Source organism: Hyaena hyaena, unplaced genomic scaffold, assembly GCF_003009895.1.
Source record: "Hyaena hyaena isolate Hyena2069 unplaced genomic scaffold, ASM300989v1 scaffold_480, whole genome shotgun sequence".
Lineage (NCBI taxonomy): Eukaryota > Metazoa > Chordata > Mammalia > Carnivora > Hyaenidae > Hyaena > Hyaena hyaena.
The window spans coordinates 216,569-233,935 of NW_024081108.1; the positions used below are offsets into that span (position 1 = coordinate 216,569).

Consider the following 17,367-nt stretch of genomic DNA (forward strand, 5'->3'; position numbering starts at 1 on the left):
AGACAAGGATTGAGTATTATTCCTTTAGTCATAGCACAGTGCCTGAGACATACTATGTGCTCAAAAAGCATTTTTAGAATGAATGAATGAATGAATGAATGAATGAAAAAAATTGAACCATCTGGGTCTTATTTCTGTTTATACTATTTTCTATCTGTGTTAATATGAGCAAATTTTATCCTTTTCTTTTTTAATTACATGCCTGTTTGTTTTCTGCCTTATAAATAAGGACAGTAATCAAAACTAATAAGATAGTTGTGATAATCCGGTAGTGGATATGAAATGCCCAGAAAACTTAAAACTTTCATTCAAATATAACACGTTTATTTTAATCATTAATTTATCTAATTGAGCCATCTTCCTTTTTGTGGCTTTTATCTACCCAACCCAAATGTTCTCTTCCACCTTCTTGGATGATCTCAGAACATGGATCATCTTATTACATTACCCTATTAAATATTTCTTAAATACTTTAATATTACTGTTAATAGCCTTTCTCACCCTAGACTTTCTAACCTTAATCTTGATTCAACTTCAATTGTAGGCATGAACACACCTTCAACTTAATAATTACACAGAATATCAACTTTTTTTTTTAATTTTTGAGAGACAGAGAGTGAGCAGAAGAGGGGCAGAGAGAGAGAGGGAGATACTGAATCTGCAGCAGGCTCCAGGCTCTGAGCTGTCAGCCCAGAGCCTGACATGGGGCTCAAACACATGAACTGTGAGATCATGACCTGAGCCCAAGCCAGCCACTTAACCGACCGAGCCACCAAGGTACCCTTCAACTTCTTATTCTTAAACTACATCACCTTTGAGACCCATACTGAAGACTGGTCTTGCCCACCCATCCAATTATTTCACATTTTTACTTAGAACTAACTTTATCTGCCTTCATTTGTCCCCTTTCTCTGCTTAGAATCTATTCTGGTCATCTATTGCTGCATTAGAAACTACCCTTTCAAAACTATGGCTTAAAACAACAATAATCATTTATTTTGCCCAAATTCATGCACTTTAAGCATGACTCAGAAGAAAAGATTCATCTCAGCAGTACAGGGTATGGTGTCAGCTGGGGCAGCTTGACTGCTGGGTAGAGGTTCCACTTTCACTTCCATTCACTTACAAGGTGGGCTAGTCTGTGCTGAAGGTTGCCCATGAGCTAGGACTGGGGGCCTCATTTCCTCTTCATGGACCTCTTCCTGGATGCTTGGTAAGGCACTGCAGGATGGCTAGTTTCAAGAGTAGACCATTCTGAGAGGACCATCCACAAATGCTATGATTTAGTCTCAGCAGTCTCATAGCACTTCTTTTGCCATATACTACAGAAGCAATACCAAAAGTCCACCATGGAATTGGAAACAAACTCCAATACTCAATGAGAACAGTGTCAATACTGCACTGTGTGAGGAACATATAATACAGAATATATTGTGGCAAAATTTGGAAAGCACAATCTTCCATAGTCCATTCTCTGGCTACATTTCATATCTCCCATATGTAAAATACAAGCAACCCTACTGTGAAGACTCCCAAATTTCAACCCATTGTGGCATTAACTTGAATCTCAGGATCTTGTCATCTAATTCTGATTCCACTGTGGATGAGACTCCTCTGTTTTAGTACTTCCGTACAACTCTTTGAATACCATCTTCTCGATCTAAAGGCCTTGAACTAAAGAGACAACTTATCAGGCCCACAGATAACCTATAACCTAATGGTAGAACAGACATAAGATAAAAGCTATCGATACAGTTATTCAAACGGAGAAAAACAGGACGGACTTAGCAGTCATTGGCTCACAGCATTTCAAATCAGTGAAGTACATGTTGTCAGTTCCTAAATTAGGGTCCAATCTTAATTCCTAGGAATTGTTCAATATGTTTCATGACTCCATTCTGTGGGTTTTTGGTTCTGTCTTCTAAGTTATCTTTCTTTTTATATAAGAAGTAGCCATGTTTGCAATGAGGTGGTTTTTCAGCCAACTTCCCATCTGTAGAAATGTGAGAGTCCAAAGCCCTCTTTTTATTTTATATACTGTGTCTATCCTTCTTAGTTCCAAGCCAATGTAATTTTTTAAGGTGTGGCCTCTTTGTTTTATCAATTTATAATTCACTCCATTACATAATGCTATACCCACAAAATGTATGAGATAAGATCTCTTCTATATATTATCTGTCTATATAAAATACACATATTGTCAATTATTCTTTACACTTTTACACCATTTTCTACTTTAAGGCTATAACTCCATGTCAGACTTTGATTATATTATCCTTTATGTTCTAAAATACTATATACCAGTTCTTTCCAACCCCTACTCCTGCATACTTATTCTCTACTTCTCAAATGAAACTTTTCCCACAGCCTCCAAAAAAAAGGAAATAATTCTGAAAATTCAATATACCATGCATAGGATAATACTGCCTATAATATATGTTTATTAATAAATATGATCATGTTCAAATTATATATAAGTAAGGAGAACTTACTTGAAATATATATAAAGTGCCCAATGAAATAAAATTAACTTGAGGTTGAAATGAATAAAATTGGCTCATTTTCAATAATATTTCTGCAAAAAATGTAGAATCAACAAATCCTCAAAACTGATCTGATCTATTTTTGCCTATATTCAGATTTACCTTGCATTTTAACATCCCAGGAGCATTTCTGGAAGCTACAGAAAAGCAACAACAAAAATTATGTATTTATTGCAGTAGGTTAACGTACTCACCAAGAGGGATAAACTGCATTTTGATAGACACTATAGTATTTCTGAAGCTGTAATATTACAAACCACTGAGAAAATAGAATAAATAATTAGTTTTCACACTACACTGACTTTTATATCAAAAGTATTACTTATGTTTATTGAAAAAGTAAACAAAACTATCAGCATGGTAGATGTTCAATTAACTTCTAAGGTAACTTATATTTGTTTCCTGAAATAATTTCCTATGGGAGTGTGATGCAGAAATCACAATGTTATTTTCATAAAAAATAATCTATACTTTCTACATAAAATAAGTGTCAGTACCTGTTATCATCAGCCTTCAAATGTCTTTTATGCTGCATTTGTTGCAGAATCTTTCATTCATTTAACTATTTGATTTTAATAAAAATTGTGCCTTAAAGTTCAATTGTTTTCCACTTAAAATCCTAAAACAATTTTTACTTACTATAAAGCAATGTATGTTCATTTAGAGGAAACAATTGAAAAGCAAAACAAAATCTTCAGCAAATCTAAGATAGTTACTTAAGTACTGTTTTCTCAGTAAAGTCTTCCCTGATAACATTATTTGAAACTCTGCTCAACCCACTCTGAACCGCTATTCTTCTTTCTCTCTCTTATTTTTCTTCAGCATTCATAGTCATCTGGCATTCCTTCTTTTTTCTTTCTTTTTTCCTTGCTTTCTTTCATCTATCAATTTATTGATCTATTTCTTCTATTAAATGTCTAATCCATTAAATGTCTCTTAAATCTCATATTAAACTCTATGAAACATTTCTATTTTGTTCACTGCTATATCATAAGGCGCTAGAACAGTAGTTAATACATAAGAGACCCTAAGTGCCTATTTGTTAAATGATTAAACAAATGAATCTTCTATTGTTACCAGGTTTAAATACATCCACCATTTTAAAAATTTTTACAGGACTCTATCCATTTGATGTATGAGAATTAACTAAACCCCATTTTTCTTTCATTTAGGACATTTTAAACTTTTCATTACTAGTGTTCTTTGATGAATCTCCTTGATGCTTAAACTTTGGGCATATCAGTAATTATTTCCCCAGGGTAATCACAGAAGTAGGATTGGGGGTTAAATGGCATATATCTGAAACATTCTGCCAGTCTGCCTTTGAAGATCACTGCTATCAATTTATACTTCTTTTTTTTTTTTTAAATGTTTTATTTATTTCTAGGAGAGAGAGAGACAGCACGAGCAGGGGAGGGTCAGAGAGAGAGGGAGACACAGAATCTGAAGCAGGCTCCAGGCTCTGAGCTGGCAGTCAGCACAGAGCCCGACGCGGGGCTCGAACCCACGAACCGCGAGATCATGACCTAAGCGAAAGTCGGACGCTTAACCGACTAAGCCACCCAGGCGCCCCTATCAATTTATACTTCTATCATGCTGTGTGAAAGTCCCCAGTTTCTCACACACAATGTTCTTACTCATTTTTTAATGTTTATTTCTTTTTGAGACAGACAGACAGACAGACAAACAGAGCGTGAGCAGGGGAGAGGCAGAGAGAGAGGGAGACACAAAATCTGAGCAGGCTCCAGGCTCTGAGCTGTCAGCACAGAGCTTGATATGAGGCTTGAACTCAAGGACCCAGAGATCGTGACGTGAGCCAAAGTCAGGCGCCTAACTAACTGAGCAACCCAGGTGCCTTCATTCATTTTCTTTTTAAAATTGCTGTCAGGGTGCTTGGGAGACTCAGTAGGTTAAGCGTTCATCTTCACCTCATCTAATGATCTCATATTCTGTGGGTTCAAGTCCCACACTGGGCTCTCTGTGCTGACCACTCAGAGCCTGGAGCCTGCTTCAGATTCTGTATCTCCCCCCGCCCCGGCCCCTTCCCTGCTCATGCTCGCTCTCTCTCTCTCCCTCTCTCTCTCTCTCTCTCTCTCTCTCGCTCACTCAAAAATAAACATTTTAATACAATTATTTAAATAAAAATAAACATGCTGAGTATTTCCCTTCTCTAAACATCCAAAACCAGGTCAATAAGAGTGCCTAAGTAACATTTAAGCCCTTTTTCACTTAACAAAAATTTTACTTTGCCTGAGCTGGACCAATCACAAAAAAATTCACATTGCTATGAATTAAACCTTGGCATAATAAGAATAGGTTGCTTTATACTGTGATGCACCTCATTTAATAATTTCTGCATAAAATTTTTCTAATGTGTTTTTATTGGTTAAACAACATTTAATGGTCTAACCTATAGTGATTGCAAATATACTACTTCCTTCTTTAATTTAGACTAATGAAAATAAATTTTATCTTTCTAAAGTATATGAAAAACTTCATTTATGAATAAAACAAAACCACTTCCATGCTGTTAATAAAAGTTCTAAAACAATCTGAAATAAATACATCACTATAAAATGTTGAGTGAATTAATGAATGTCCAGTAAGTTGGTAAATAACATAAGAATATTATTCATTTATCAACCAAACTCATAACTCATAATATATCATTTATCAACCTCAGTTCTTAACAATTTAACTATAAATGTAAAATATTCAGTAATGCTTTAATTTTCCAATTATTCTATTTATAGGTAGAAGGTTAATAATATACATATTCTTTAAGTTCTATAAGGCAAACCACTCAGTTCTTAGTAATGTCATGACTCAAGGAACAAATATGCAAAAGATGCTCTATAAATTCAATTTTATAGTTTCATTTATGTGTATATGTGTATACACACATAACACAAAGTAATTTTATCTGAATTATAAAGAATTTGACATATAACTCCAAAAGGTCCTTCCTATTGTAATAAGGTAAAGAAAAATTACCAATGTTTAAATGAAAAATGACAGGATTAAAAAACACTTAATTTTTTAAAGGTTTTATTTACATTTCAGTTAATACATAGTATATTAGTTTCAGGTATACAATTTAGTGATTGAACACTTAAATACAACACCTGGTGCTCATCACAACAAGTGTACTCCTTAATCTCCATCACCTATCTAACCCATTCCCCCACCCACCTCCCTTCTGGTGACCATCAGTTTGTTCTCTATAGTTAAGAGACTATTTCTTGGGGTGCCTGGATGCCTCAGTCTGTTGAGCTTCTGACTTTGGTTCTGGTCATGATCTTCTGGTCTGTGGGTTTGAGCCCCACATAGGACTCTGCTGACAGCTCAGAGCCTGAAGCCTGCTTCAGATTCTGTGTCTCCCTCTTTTTCTCCTCCTGCCCCACTCATGTGCTCTCTCGCTCTCAAAAATAAACATTTTTTTAAAAATTTAAAAAAAGAGACTGTTTCTTGTTTATCTCTTTTCCCCCTATGATTATTTGCTTTGTTTCTTAAATTTCACAAATGAGTGAAATCATATGGTATTATATTTTTCCAGTTGACTTATTTCACTTAGCATAATACTCTCTAGCTCCATCCACGTCATTGAAAATGGCAAGATTTCATTCTTTTTATGGCTGAGTGATATTCCATTGTGTGTGTGTGTGCGTGTGCGCGCATGGGTGTGTGTGCGTGCGCATGTGTGCGCGTGGGTACACACACACACATACATATACCACATCTTCTTTATCCCTTCATCAGTTGATGGATATTTGGGATCTTTCCATAATTTGGCTATTGCAGATAATGCTGCTATAGACATGAGGGTTCATGTATCCTTTTTTTTTCATATCCTTTGGGTAAATTGCTGGATCATAAGGTAAGTGTTTTAACTTTTGGGGGAATCTTCATGCTGTCTTCCAGAATTGCTGCATCAGTTTGCCTTCTCATCAACAACGTAAAAGGGATCTCTTTCTCCACATCTTCACCAACACCTGTTATTTCTTGAAAAAACACTTCACTCTTAATTCTAAGATATGTGAAATATTATTCATAGGATAAAAATTGTCACAAAATATATAACCAACAGAACTATTATCACTGTATCTTTTTTTAATTTATGTTTTTAATTTACATCCAAGTTAGTTAGCATATAGTGCAACAATGATTTCAGGAGTAGATTCCTTAAAGCCTCTTACCCATTTAGCCCATCCCCCCTCCCACAACCCCTCCAGCAACGCTCTGTTTGTCCTCCATATTTAAGAGTCTCTTACGTTTTGTCCCCCTCCTTGTTTTATATTATTCTTGCTTCCCTTCCCTTATGTTCATCAGTTTTGTATCTTAAAGTCCTCATATGAGTGAAATCATATGATATTTGTTTTTCTCTGACTGACTAATTTCGCTTAGCATAATTCCCTCTAGTTCCATCCGTGTTGTTGCAAATGGCAAGATTTCATTCTTTTTGGTTGCTGAGTAATACTCTATTGCATATACATACTACATCTTCTTTATCCATTCATCCATCGATGGACATTTGGGTTCTTTCCATACATTGGCTATTATTGATTTTGCTGCTACACACATTGCCATGCATGTGTCCCTCTGAAACAGAACACCTGTATCCCTTGGATAAATACCTAGTAGTGCAATTGCTGGATCATAGGGTAGCTCTATTTTTAATTTTTTGAGGAAACTCCATACTACTTTCCAGATTGGCTGTGCCAGTTTGCATTCCCATCAACAGTATAAAAGAGATCCTCTTTCTCCGCATCCTGGCCAGTATCTGTTGTTGCCTGAGTTGTTAATGTTAGCCATTCTGACAGATGTGAGGTGGTATCTCATTGTGGTTTTGATTTGTATTTGCCTGATGATGAGTAACATTGAGCATCATTTCATGTGTCTGTTGGCCATCTTGATGTCTTCTTTGAAGGAGTGTCTGTTCATGTCTTTAGCCCATTTCATCACTGGATTATTTGTTTTTTGGGTGTTGAGTTTCATAAGCTCTTTATTGATTTTGGATGCCAACATTTTATCTGCTATGTTGTTGCAAATATCTTCTTCCATTCCGTCCGTTGCCTTTTGGTTTTGCTGATTGTTTACATCACTGTGCAGAAGCTTTTTACTTTGGGGAGGTCCCAATAGTTCATTTTTGCTTTTGTTTCCCTTGTCTCTGGAGACGTGTTGAGTAAGAAGTCACGGTGGCCAAGATCAAAGAGGGTTTTGCTTGCTTTCTCCTTGAGGATTTTGATGGCTTCCTGTCTTAATGTTAGGTTCTTCATCCATTTTGAGTTTATTTTGTGTATGGTATAATAAAATGGTCCAGGTTCATTTTTCTGCATGTCACTGTCCAGTTTTCCCAGCACCACTTGCTGAAGAGAATGTCTTTATTCCATCGGGTATTCTTTCCTGTTTTGTCAAAGATGAGTTAGCCATACATTTGTGGGTCCATTTCTGGGTTCTGTATTCTGTTCCATTGATCTGAGTGTCTGTTTTTGTGTCAGTACCATAATGTCTTGATGATTACAGCTTTTTAATAGAGCTTGAAGACCAGGATTGTGATGCCTCCAGCTTTGGCTTTCCTTTTCAAGATTGCTTTGGTTATTATGGGTCTTTTCTGGTTCCATACAAATTTAGGATTGTTTGTTCTAGCTCTGTGAAGAATGCTGATGTAATTTTGATAGGGATTATATTGAATATGTAGATTGCTTTGAGAAGTATTGACATTTTAACAATATTTGTTCTTTGTATCCAGGAGCACAGAATATTTTTCCATTTTTTTTGTATCTTCTTTGATTTATTTCATATGCTTTCTATAGTTTTCAATGTATAGATTTTTCACCTCTTTGGTTAGATTTATTCCTAGGTATTTTATGGGTTTTGGTACAATTGTAAATGGGATAGATCCATTGGCTTCTCTTTCTGTTATATTTTTATTATATAACAATATTTTTTATATAAATCACAAGACTTAATATGTTTACTTAGATGGTACTCCCAGGAAAATTTAGATGGTATTAAGAATTTTAAATAGAATGGGCTATTCTCCTTTTACAGCAGAAAACCATATTACTATGTATATTTTAAAAAGAATCAAGAATTCTCTGTCATATTCATAAAAAAAAAAAAAAACCCTAGCCTAGCCTGACTGAAAAGTCAATAAAAAATGAGAAATCTATTTAGAGAGTTGATAATATCATGCCTGAATATCTTTCCCTTGATTGGATCAATGCAAGAGAATTAGGAGAAATGGAGGTTAATTTTCAATTACCAAAATGAAGCATGGATATTAACTGAATTAACTGAATTGGCCCCAGTCACCTATTGAATTTAAAAACATGTTTTTGATGGTATACCTTAAATAGATTAAATTTAAAATAATAAACAATTCTAATTACTACAGTATGTGCACATTTCAGAGGAAATCAAATTTTATACATCATGGTATCAAGTAATAGCTTCAGAAATCCATTTTCTCTAATGTGTTTATTATAGAGGCATATGCAATTTCTGCTATCATTTCTTTGAATTTAAGGCTACTTTTAAGATGCAGGATGGCAAACTTGATGGATGATTAGCTTAACTGCTGTGATAAACTCTCTTCACTTAGCAATCTGGCTACTCTACAGTTGTGTAGTGACTTTGACAGTCACTATGTCTTTGACTTCCACATAATAACTGTCTTCATGAGGAAGATATTACCCTCTCCCAAATTCTTTCGGAAGCTAGTGTTGGCTGGAAAACAAGAAACATATTTCATATTATAATAAGATTTTATACTTCTAAGGAGCTTCAGAGCTTCTGAAAATGACTTTGAAATTGCCTTATTAATCTTTAGTATTCTCATGAGAGCCAAGTAGGTAGCAAATATTATCTGAATTTTGTAAAATAGAAATTAATAAAACAATTAGTGAATTTACTTGCTCTCGGCTAAATACCAAATGAAAAATCACAGTGCTAATCCTGACACTTAACTGTCACTTAACCTATACATCCCATCTACAATAACTTTTATGGAGAGATGGTAAAGGTTGAGAGAAAAAATAATCTTCAGAAAATATGAAGTTCAACATAATTTACTTCAAGAAACCCTGAAATGGATATTTATGCATTATTGGATTGTGCTTGGTGACGGTGACTGTGATAGGACCAGAACTTCAAAGAACTAATTTCCCTGCACCACTTCTGGGCGACCACATATTGAGTGTGGTCGGGACACTAATGGTGTCTGAATTCTACTTTTTATTTTAATTTTTTTAACGTTTATTTACTTTTGAGAGACAGAGAGACAGAGGATGATTTGGGGAGGGGCAGAGAGAGGAGGAGACACAGAATCTGAAGCAGGCTCCAGGCTCTGAGCTGTCAGCACAGAGCCCGACATGGGGCTGGAACCCATGAACCACGAGATCATGACCTGAGCCAAAGTCAGCCGCTTAATCAACCCAGGTGCCCCGAATTCTACTTTATAACAAAGCTAAAGCCTGACAAAATCATCAATGGTATGGCAAAGTTGAGAAAAAACAAAGAAAATACACAAAGTTAAAATCTGACTTACAATGAACCTTTAAATTGACAAAATACTTGATTCTCCAAAGAACAGTGAAAGACAAGGCAAGCCTCTATGGATTGCAGTCTCTCTAAGTATTCTCATTGGCTGACAGGTTGTAGGCCCCTAATTTGGTTTTTCGTCAAAACCCTTGAAAGAGTTTCTCCACTCTGTTTCATTTTTTTTCTCGTCAAATTCTCATAAGTAGTCATTACAACAGTTTGGTTGTTTAGTGGTAATACATTTCTAAATTATTGATGGAAACAATTGTTCCTATTTTCTCTCTAGTTTTCCTGTGTTAAATAACACACTTAACTGATTTATCTTCATTACCAGGAAAAGTTATTGCATTCATTTTTAGTCTAAGAAAACTATTATTAGTAGTTGAACTAATCCCAATTTTGAAAATCAAAATTGCTTTTGGAATTTTAACCCTCCCAAATAAATGTTTATCTTTTTATATGGATGTTTTCTTGATACTTGAGAAAAATTAAAATAATTCCATGATACTAACATGATATGTGTCTTATGCAATGTAAAGTGCCTTTCTCCTCTAACAACTCTAGCATATTAAGAATTTTGGGTTTTTCCCTAAAAGAAAATGACTTTATTAGTTTTAAGTTCAAATCAATAACATTTCTTTTGGTAAAATTAAGAGACTTAAAACTCTAAAAACATCTTATGGTTGGAAAAAATCTAAAATCTTTCATTGAATAAAGCAGAAGTCTTTTTTCTAAGAGGTTTGGTAAATATAAAGGTATGTTTATAATTTTCTGTTTTATTATGGAAACCTTAAATTTTTTTCCCTATAGCTTTAAAAACAGAGTCTGTACTTACCTGGCCCATCAGTCACTTTCTCCAGGCACCGAGGAGCTGCACTAAGAAAGGAGGCATGTTTCATCATAGCCACAAAACTACGAGGTGGCATGTATTTATGTTGAACTTGGGACATCTCATATGATTTTTGAACATCATAGCTGCCAGGTGCTGGAATGTCCTGAAAAAGATTTCAGTGGATGAGCGCAAACATATCTTATATGGAATATATCTAAGACTATGTAGCATAGATGTTCACACTAAACAATGACATAAGTAGAAAGATATAAAAATTTTCTTAATCATTTTTAAAAAAGAAATTTAAAAGATTATCCCTAACTTTATGCCCTCCTAATAAAAGTGCAAATTTTCTTGTCGAAATTTAAGGTAATATAAATACAATTATGGTACTTAGACACATATTCTTTAAAAAAATAGCCTTCATAATATAGATCAAATTTTCATTTTCAAATTTCATAATGAAAATCAAGTTTCATACAGGAATGAGAACAAGAATTTTTTGTTTTTATAAGCAGCAGAATTATCCCTGCAATACTGTTCTATGTGACCATACTTTACTTATTCTACAAATGAGACTGCTTATTTCATTTTTAATAGATTCCAATTAAGTTAAAAGCCTTCTTCTTTCATCATTTATGGCTGTTTATGTGCTCTACAGTTATATTAACATTTTTAATCAACATAAACCACATGGAAATTAATAACCACAATAATAATTCTAAATTCAATTAAATATAAAATATCATATGTTTGTTGCACAATTAATGTCTGTAAACTATTAGCTAATTATTTCAATGAAAAAATTTAACTCATTTTCCTCAAATTATTTTAAAATAGAAAATATTATATGTAACATATCTGTTCATCTCTATGATGGAGAAAGACCAAGCTTTTCAAGTTTTAATGATTTACTGGTAGAAAGGTGACCCTTGTGGCTTATGGTGCGCACTCTAGCACTAGACTTCTTGGGTTTCAAATATCTGTGCCTTACCTGTTTAGAGACCCTAAGCAACCCACTTAACTTCTGTGATCCTCAGTTTCCTCATTTGTAAGTGGGAAAAATAATGGTATTTACATCATAAAATCATAGGGTTGTTGTGAGGATTAAATGAGTTAAAACAAGTAAAATACTTAGATTGGTATCTAATTCTATAACAGCATTAGCTAGTCTTAAATATTCTACAAAAGCCAATTTCAATGCAAAAAACAAGACTGAACCACCAGAGTTTGGGCTAACAGGGTAGTATTATAATGTTTCAAATAAGTCAAACGAATTTGGATACTGAAAAATCAGACTTTTAGTTTTTTTAATTTTTTAATGTTTATTTTTGAGAGGGAGACAGAGACAGAGAACAAGCAGAGGAGGGGCAGAGAGGGAGGGGGACACAGAATCTGAGGTAGGCTCCAGGCTCTGAGCTGTCAGCACAGAGCCTGACATGGGGCTCAAACTCACAAAGCTGTGAGATCATGACCTGAGCCGAAGTCGGACGCTTAACAGACTGAGCCACCCAGGCACACCAAAATCATACTTTTAAAGTCCACCTAGAAGCCATACTTTAAAAAACATACTTTCTCTGGTTTCTCATACCCTTGTTATCACCTTGGCAGATCCCCACAACCTTATCTTCCTCTTCCAAAGAATCACTAAATATGGTCAGGGTACTGATCGTGACTAGGGGAGAGATTCTTACATGAAATCTCACATTTCTGGTTTAAGTCCTGTGTCAAACACCAAATGCCACAATGGGAACGTCAAGTAAGAAGGGTCAACAGTTGTTTTTTCTGGCTTGCATCAATGGAATATTTACTAAGGGTGAAGATAAGCAATAACAGCAGTAGCTCCAAAGATGACTTCTGGATCTTTGGGGGGCTGCTTCAGGAGTATGTGAAAGGAAAGTGGAAGAGAGTGCCAAAGGACAAAAAAGTCGTGAATGCACACAACATACTCAATAGTACTTAGGAAAGCTTTGCAAAGATCTTTATTGTCCCTACTATGAATTTTAATTTTCTTATCTGAAACTACTACAGTTACTCCTTCCTGAACACCATGCCTGGTGTCACCATCTATTCCTTTTTCCAGTGCCCAACGTCTATATGATTGATGGCTATGGCTCCTGCCACATAGGCATCTTTTTTTTTTTTTTTTTTAATGCCTTGAACCAACAGAAAGAAACTTCATCAGTGATCACTTTTCTTCAAAAATAGTGTGTTCCCACCCAGGAAAATTCATCAAACTGGTTATCCTAAATTTCAACAGATTCATTGGCTCTTTTATTAAGTGAAAATATATTACCCTTATTCATGATCACCTGTTCTTACAGTATATTTACACTTCTCTGAAAACATTACTCCCTGCTTTTGTCCTTTATCAGTGCTTCTAAGCTCTTCTTACTCATCTTCAATTCTCATTTTTTTCTGAACCAAGAGACTGATTTTTCAAATCAATTTCCTAGATAAATGATTAGTAAGACAAATCTGAAACAATGTCTAACAGCCATAATTTAAGCAATACTTATATATGGTGTCCTAAACACCCTTTCAGGAAAAAACAGTATGTGTAGCTAAGATCATTAAATCTCTCTGGGTGATCCTTTATACATCACAGAAAATAGGAAAGGCACATGGTGAGTGGATATGAAAGACATTTTTCATGGCGGTTTTTTTTTTTTTTGGCTTTTTTTTTAACCCAGTTATTTGTATTACACTCCTGTATTTGGAAGATTCTACATACTTCACAGCAGAATCTGAGTTCTGGCCCAAAAACTAAAAATGCCTGATTCGCATCTTCCTGGCCTAATTTTTTAGCTAGGACATGAATCTAGGTCATAGGTTTAAATGACAAACTTTGAACTGGCAGCCAATTATTCAAAGAAACAGAGAGCATTAAAAATTCCATTCTAGTGAGGGGCTGGCAGTGCTAGAAGCTATGTTCAGCTCACAGAGGCAACAAGAGTTAAGTAGAAACTGAGAATGTCATAAAATGTCTAATAAAATAAAAGCTATGCCGCAATGCAAATTGAAGGTAAATCTAAAGTCCGTCTTCATCTAGGAAACCCAGGCCCTACCTAAAAATAACATAATCACAGAATTAAAATAGTTGATGTATGTAAAATTCTTAGAATGATATCTGATACATAACAAGCACTAGAACTTTCTTATATTGCCATCATTGCTGTCATTAGCATTATTATTCCTATTAGGTGTAAAACTGTTTGTAACCCTCAGTGATACCTTCCTTGCCTGGAGAGATGTTAACTGGATATTTAAAGGGAAGGCTGTTAGTCTGTTAAGGCCCAAACAAACAACAATAACAAAAATGAAAGTAGTTAAGTTGTTGAAAATCACAAGCAGACAATGCCCCAGGCAATTAAAACAACAACAACAAACCACAGTTTCAACCAGCTTCAAAGGAAAGCAGGTGATCCCATTTGTTTCAGAAAAACCATTTCACACATTTTGTGACTTTATTCAATTCTGTCAAGCAAGTTGAAGCCCTGTAAAATTCCTCATGCCCAAATACAAGCCTCTTCTTCAAGGTATTTGACAAATTTTGAACTTGGATGGGTAGAAAGCTAAAGAGGAAAGCTGAAAACTTTAGAATAGAGGGTAGAACCTAAAGGAAGAAATGAGACTCTCAGGCTCTCAACTCAAAACTCAAAAGGGTGACAAGGGCAGAACCACAAAGACAGACTGGAATCTTAGTCTTGTACTTCTCAGGCAAACTGTCACTTGTAGGATGAGCCCACAGCAGTCTACAACAGATCTTGACAGCAAGAACCAACCGTATGACGGAAATCCGCGCACTAGACTTAACACTGTGGGTAATTAAACCACAACTACTCCTTTCAAGTTATAAAATAAATGTTCTTTCATTTCAATTTTCATTTCTTTCATTTCTGCTTCTAGGGACAAACATATAAATACAATGTTCACAGCATAATATAAGAAAGATCACTATGCTTTGGCTAAAATAAGCTTTCATTACATTTTTTGGGTAAGTTGTTTTGGCTGTTATTTCCTACCTATCTGAGTATACTCCAGTCTAAAATTTTATTTTAAAATCCCAAATATATAATTATTTAAAAAATCAGTAGAATTTGGGGCACCTGGGTGGCTGAGTCAGTTAAGCTCAGGTCTTAATATCACAGATCATGGGTTCCAGCCCATATCAGGCTCTGTACAGACAGCTCAGAGCTTGGAGCCTACTTCAGCTCTGTGTCTCTCTTTCTCTCTGCCCCTCCCTCCCTCACGCTCTTTCTTTCTCTCAAAGCTAAATAAACACAAAAAAACTTTTTTGAAAATCACTAGAATTTATTTTCTTTTTTTAAATTTTTTTATGTTTTTATTTATTTTTGAGAGGGAGAGAGAGAGAGAGAGAGAGAGAGCGTGAGCAGGGGAGGAACAGAGAGAGAATCCAAAGACAGGTTCCAGGCTCTGAGCTAGCTATAAGCACAGTCTGAGGCAGTCCCGAACCCACCAACCGTGATACCATAACCAGAGCTGAAGTAGGACACTTAACCAACTGAGCCACCCAGGTGCCTCTAGAATGTATTTTCTAATGCTGATGCATAGGAGCACATGTACCCCAATGTTCATAGCAGCACTCTCCACAATAGCTAAAACATGGAAAGACCCTACGTGTCCATCAAAGGACGAATGGATCAAGAAGATGTGGTTTATCTATACCATGGAATACTACATGGCAATGAGAAACAATGAAATCTGGCCATGTGTAGCAACATGGATGGACCTTGAGGGTGTTATGCTGAGCGAAATAAGTCAGGCAGAGAAGGACAAATATCATATGTTTGCACGTATAGGAGGATTAGGAGGAACTTGACGGAGGAACAAGGGGGAGAAGAAGGGCGGAAATGGTGGGGGAAAGGGAGAGAGGCAAACCATGAGAGACTCTTGAATGCTGACAAAAACTGAGGACTGATGGATGTGGGGGGGGAGGGGGGAGGGGCATGGAGGAGGACACTTGTGGGGATAAGCACTGGCTGTTATGTGGAAATTAATTTGACAATAAACTATTTGTAAAAAAAAAAAAAAGAATTTATTTTCTAATAAAGCTTGTCCTATCAGTTGAGTTAAGCAGACTTCAATGAAACTTTCAATCAAAGCTTTGAATCAAAATCTTTAATCAAATATATAGAGGAAAAAAATATGTGGGCCATAAATGTAGTGACGTTTGCCTGAATATGCAGAAAACTTTGATTAAAGCAATTTACCAATATGCTTATATAAGTTGCTTCATCTTTGGCTTTGTAGAGAAGAAAGGCATTTCAGATGGTAATTAAATTAGCTTTGCTTTGCGTATTGCAAATTATAACTACAAACACATTACCCTTTCCATTTTTCATCTTTCCTAACATTCGTCATCCTGAAAATATGCCTCTTTAAATATATGACTTAGGAGGGGCACCTGGGTGGCTCAGTCGGATGGGCGGCCGACATCAGCTCAGGTCATGATCTCATGGTCTGTGGGTTCGAGGCCCGCATTGAGCTCTGTGCTGGCAGCTCAGAGTCTAGAACCTGCTGCCGATTTTGTGCCTCCCCCTCTCTCTGCCCCTCCCCTGCTTACTCTGTCTCTCTCCTTCTCAAAAACAATAAGCATTAAAAAATTTTAAATAAATATGAGTTAGGAAAGAAAAAGTACTATTCTAGAACAAAAACATAATAATATATAATATTAGTATAGATAGGAAATTATACTGTTTTATGATAGGCAAAAATAGAAAATAATGATTTTATTTGCCATAATCCCCTGACACATCAGAAAAGAGTTTTTACCCTACTGCCGTTTTATGAAAGGAACTAAAATTGTAAGCTATACCATGATACTTCAGGCTCAGTAAAGAATAACAAAAAGTGCTGATGGACAAAATCACGTAGATAATAAAACCACTGATTTCACATACTTTCTCTAAGGTAACATTATACAATTCACACTTGAATCACAAATTTGTAGTTGTTTGCTGACATTTGCATTTCATTAGCCTCAGATAGCCTTAAAATAAAACTCATTATCTTCCCTTTCCCAACTACACAAATCTCTATCCTTTCTTACGTACCTACAATAACTCTTTATTTAGCCAGGTCAGCAAATAGAAAGCTGGCATTTACTTTTCTTCACCTTCCTCTCCCATATCTAAAAATCTTAAGTTATAACCATTGTAATTTCTCTCACTTTATCCTTTTCTTTTCTTTACTACCAAAACAATCCTGCTATGCGTTCTAAAATATACCTGACAAATAACTGTACTGTCTCTTTAAACTTTAGGTCTCTGTCTCAAACCATTTGCATCACAGTTGCAAATAAGTTATTGAACTAAAACATGACAAAATTCTGCTGGAAACATGCATTTGTTCCTTAGTGCTTTGTGAAAATTTTTCAGACAACTATCTTTGGCAGTAGAAGTCTTTTTAAATGTGAAGGCAAATTTA

The 17,367-nt window shown here is 35.3% G+C and overlaps 1 protein-coding gene across 1 annotated transcript in view; it reads right to left on the bottom strand.

Moving 5' to 3' along the window:
- Positions 1-17,367, bottom strand: part of STPG2 (sperm tail PG-rich repeat containing 2) — a 348,920-nt gene that overhangs the window by 122,252 nt on the left and 209,301 nt on the right. Inside the window, exon 11 of the mRNA XM_039254246.1 lies at positions 10,921-11,080. Within this exon, the coding sequence (XP_039110177.1) occupies positions 10,921-11,080 (160 nt within the window). The remainder of the gene's footprint in view (positions 1-10,920; positions 11,081-17,367) is intronic.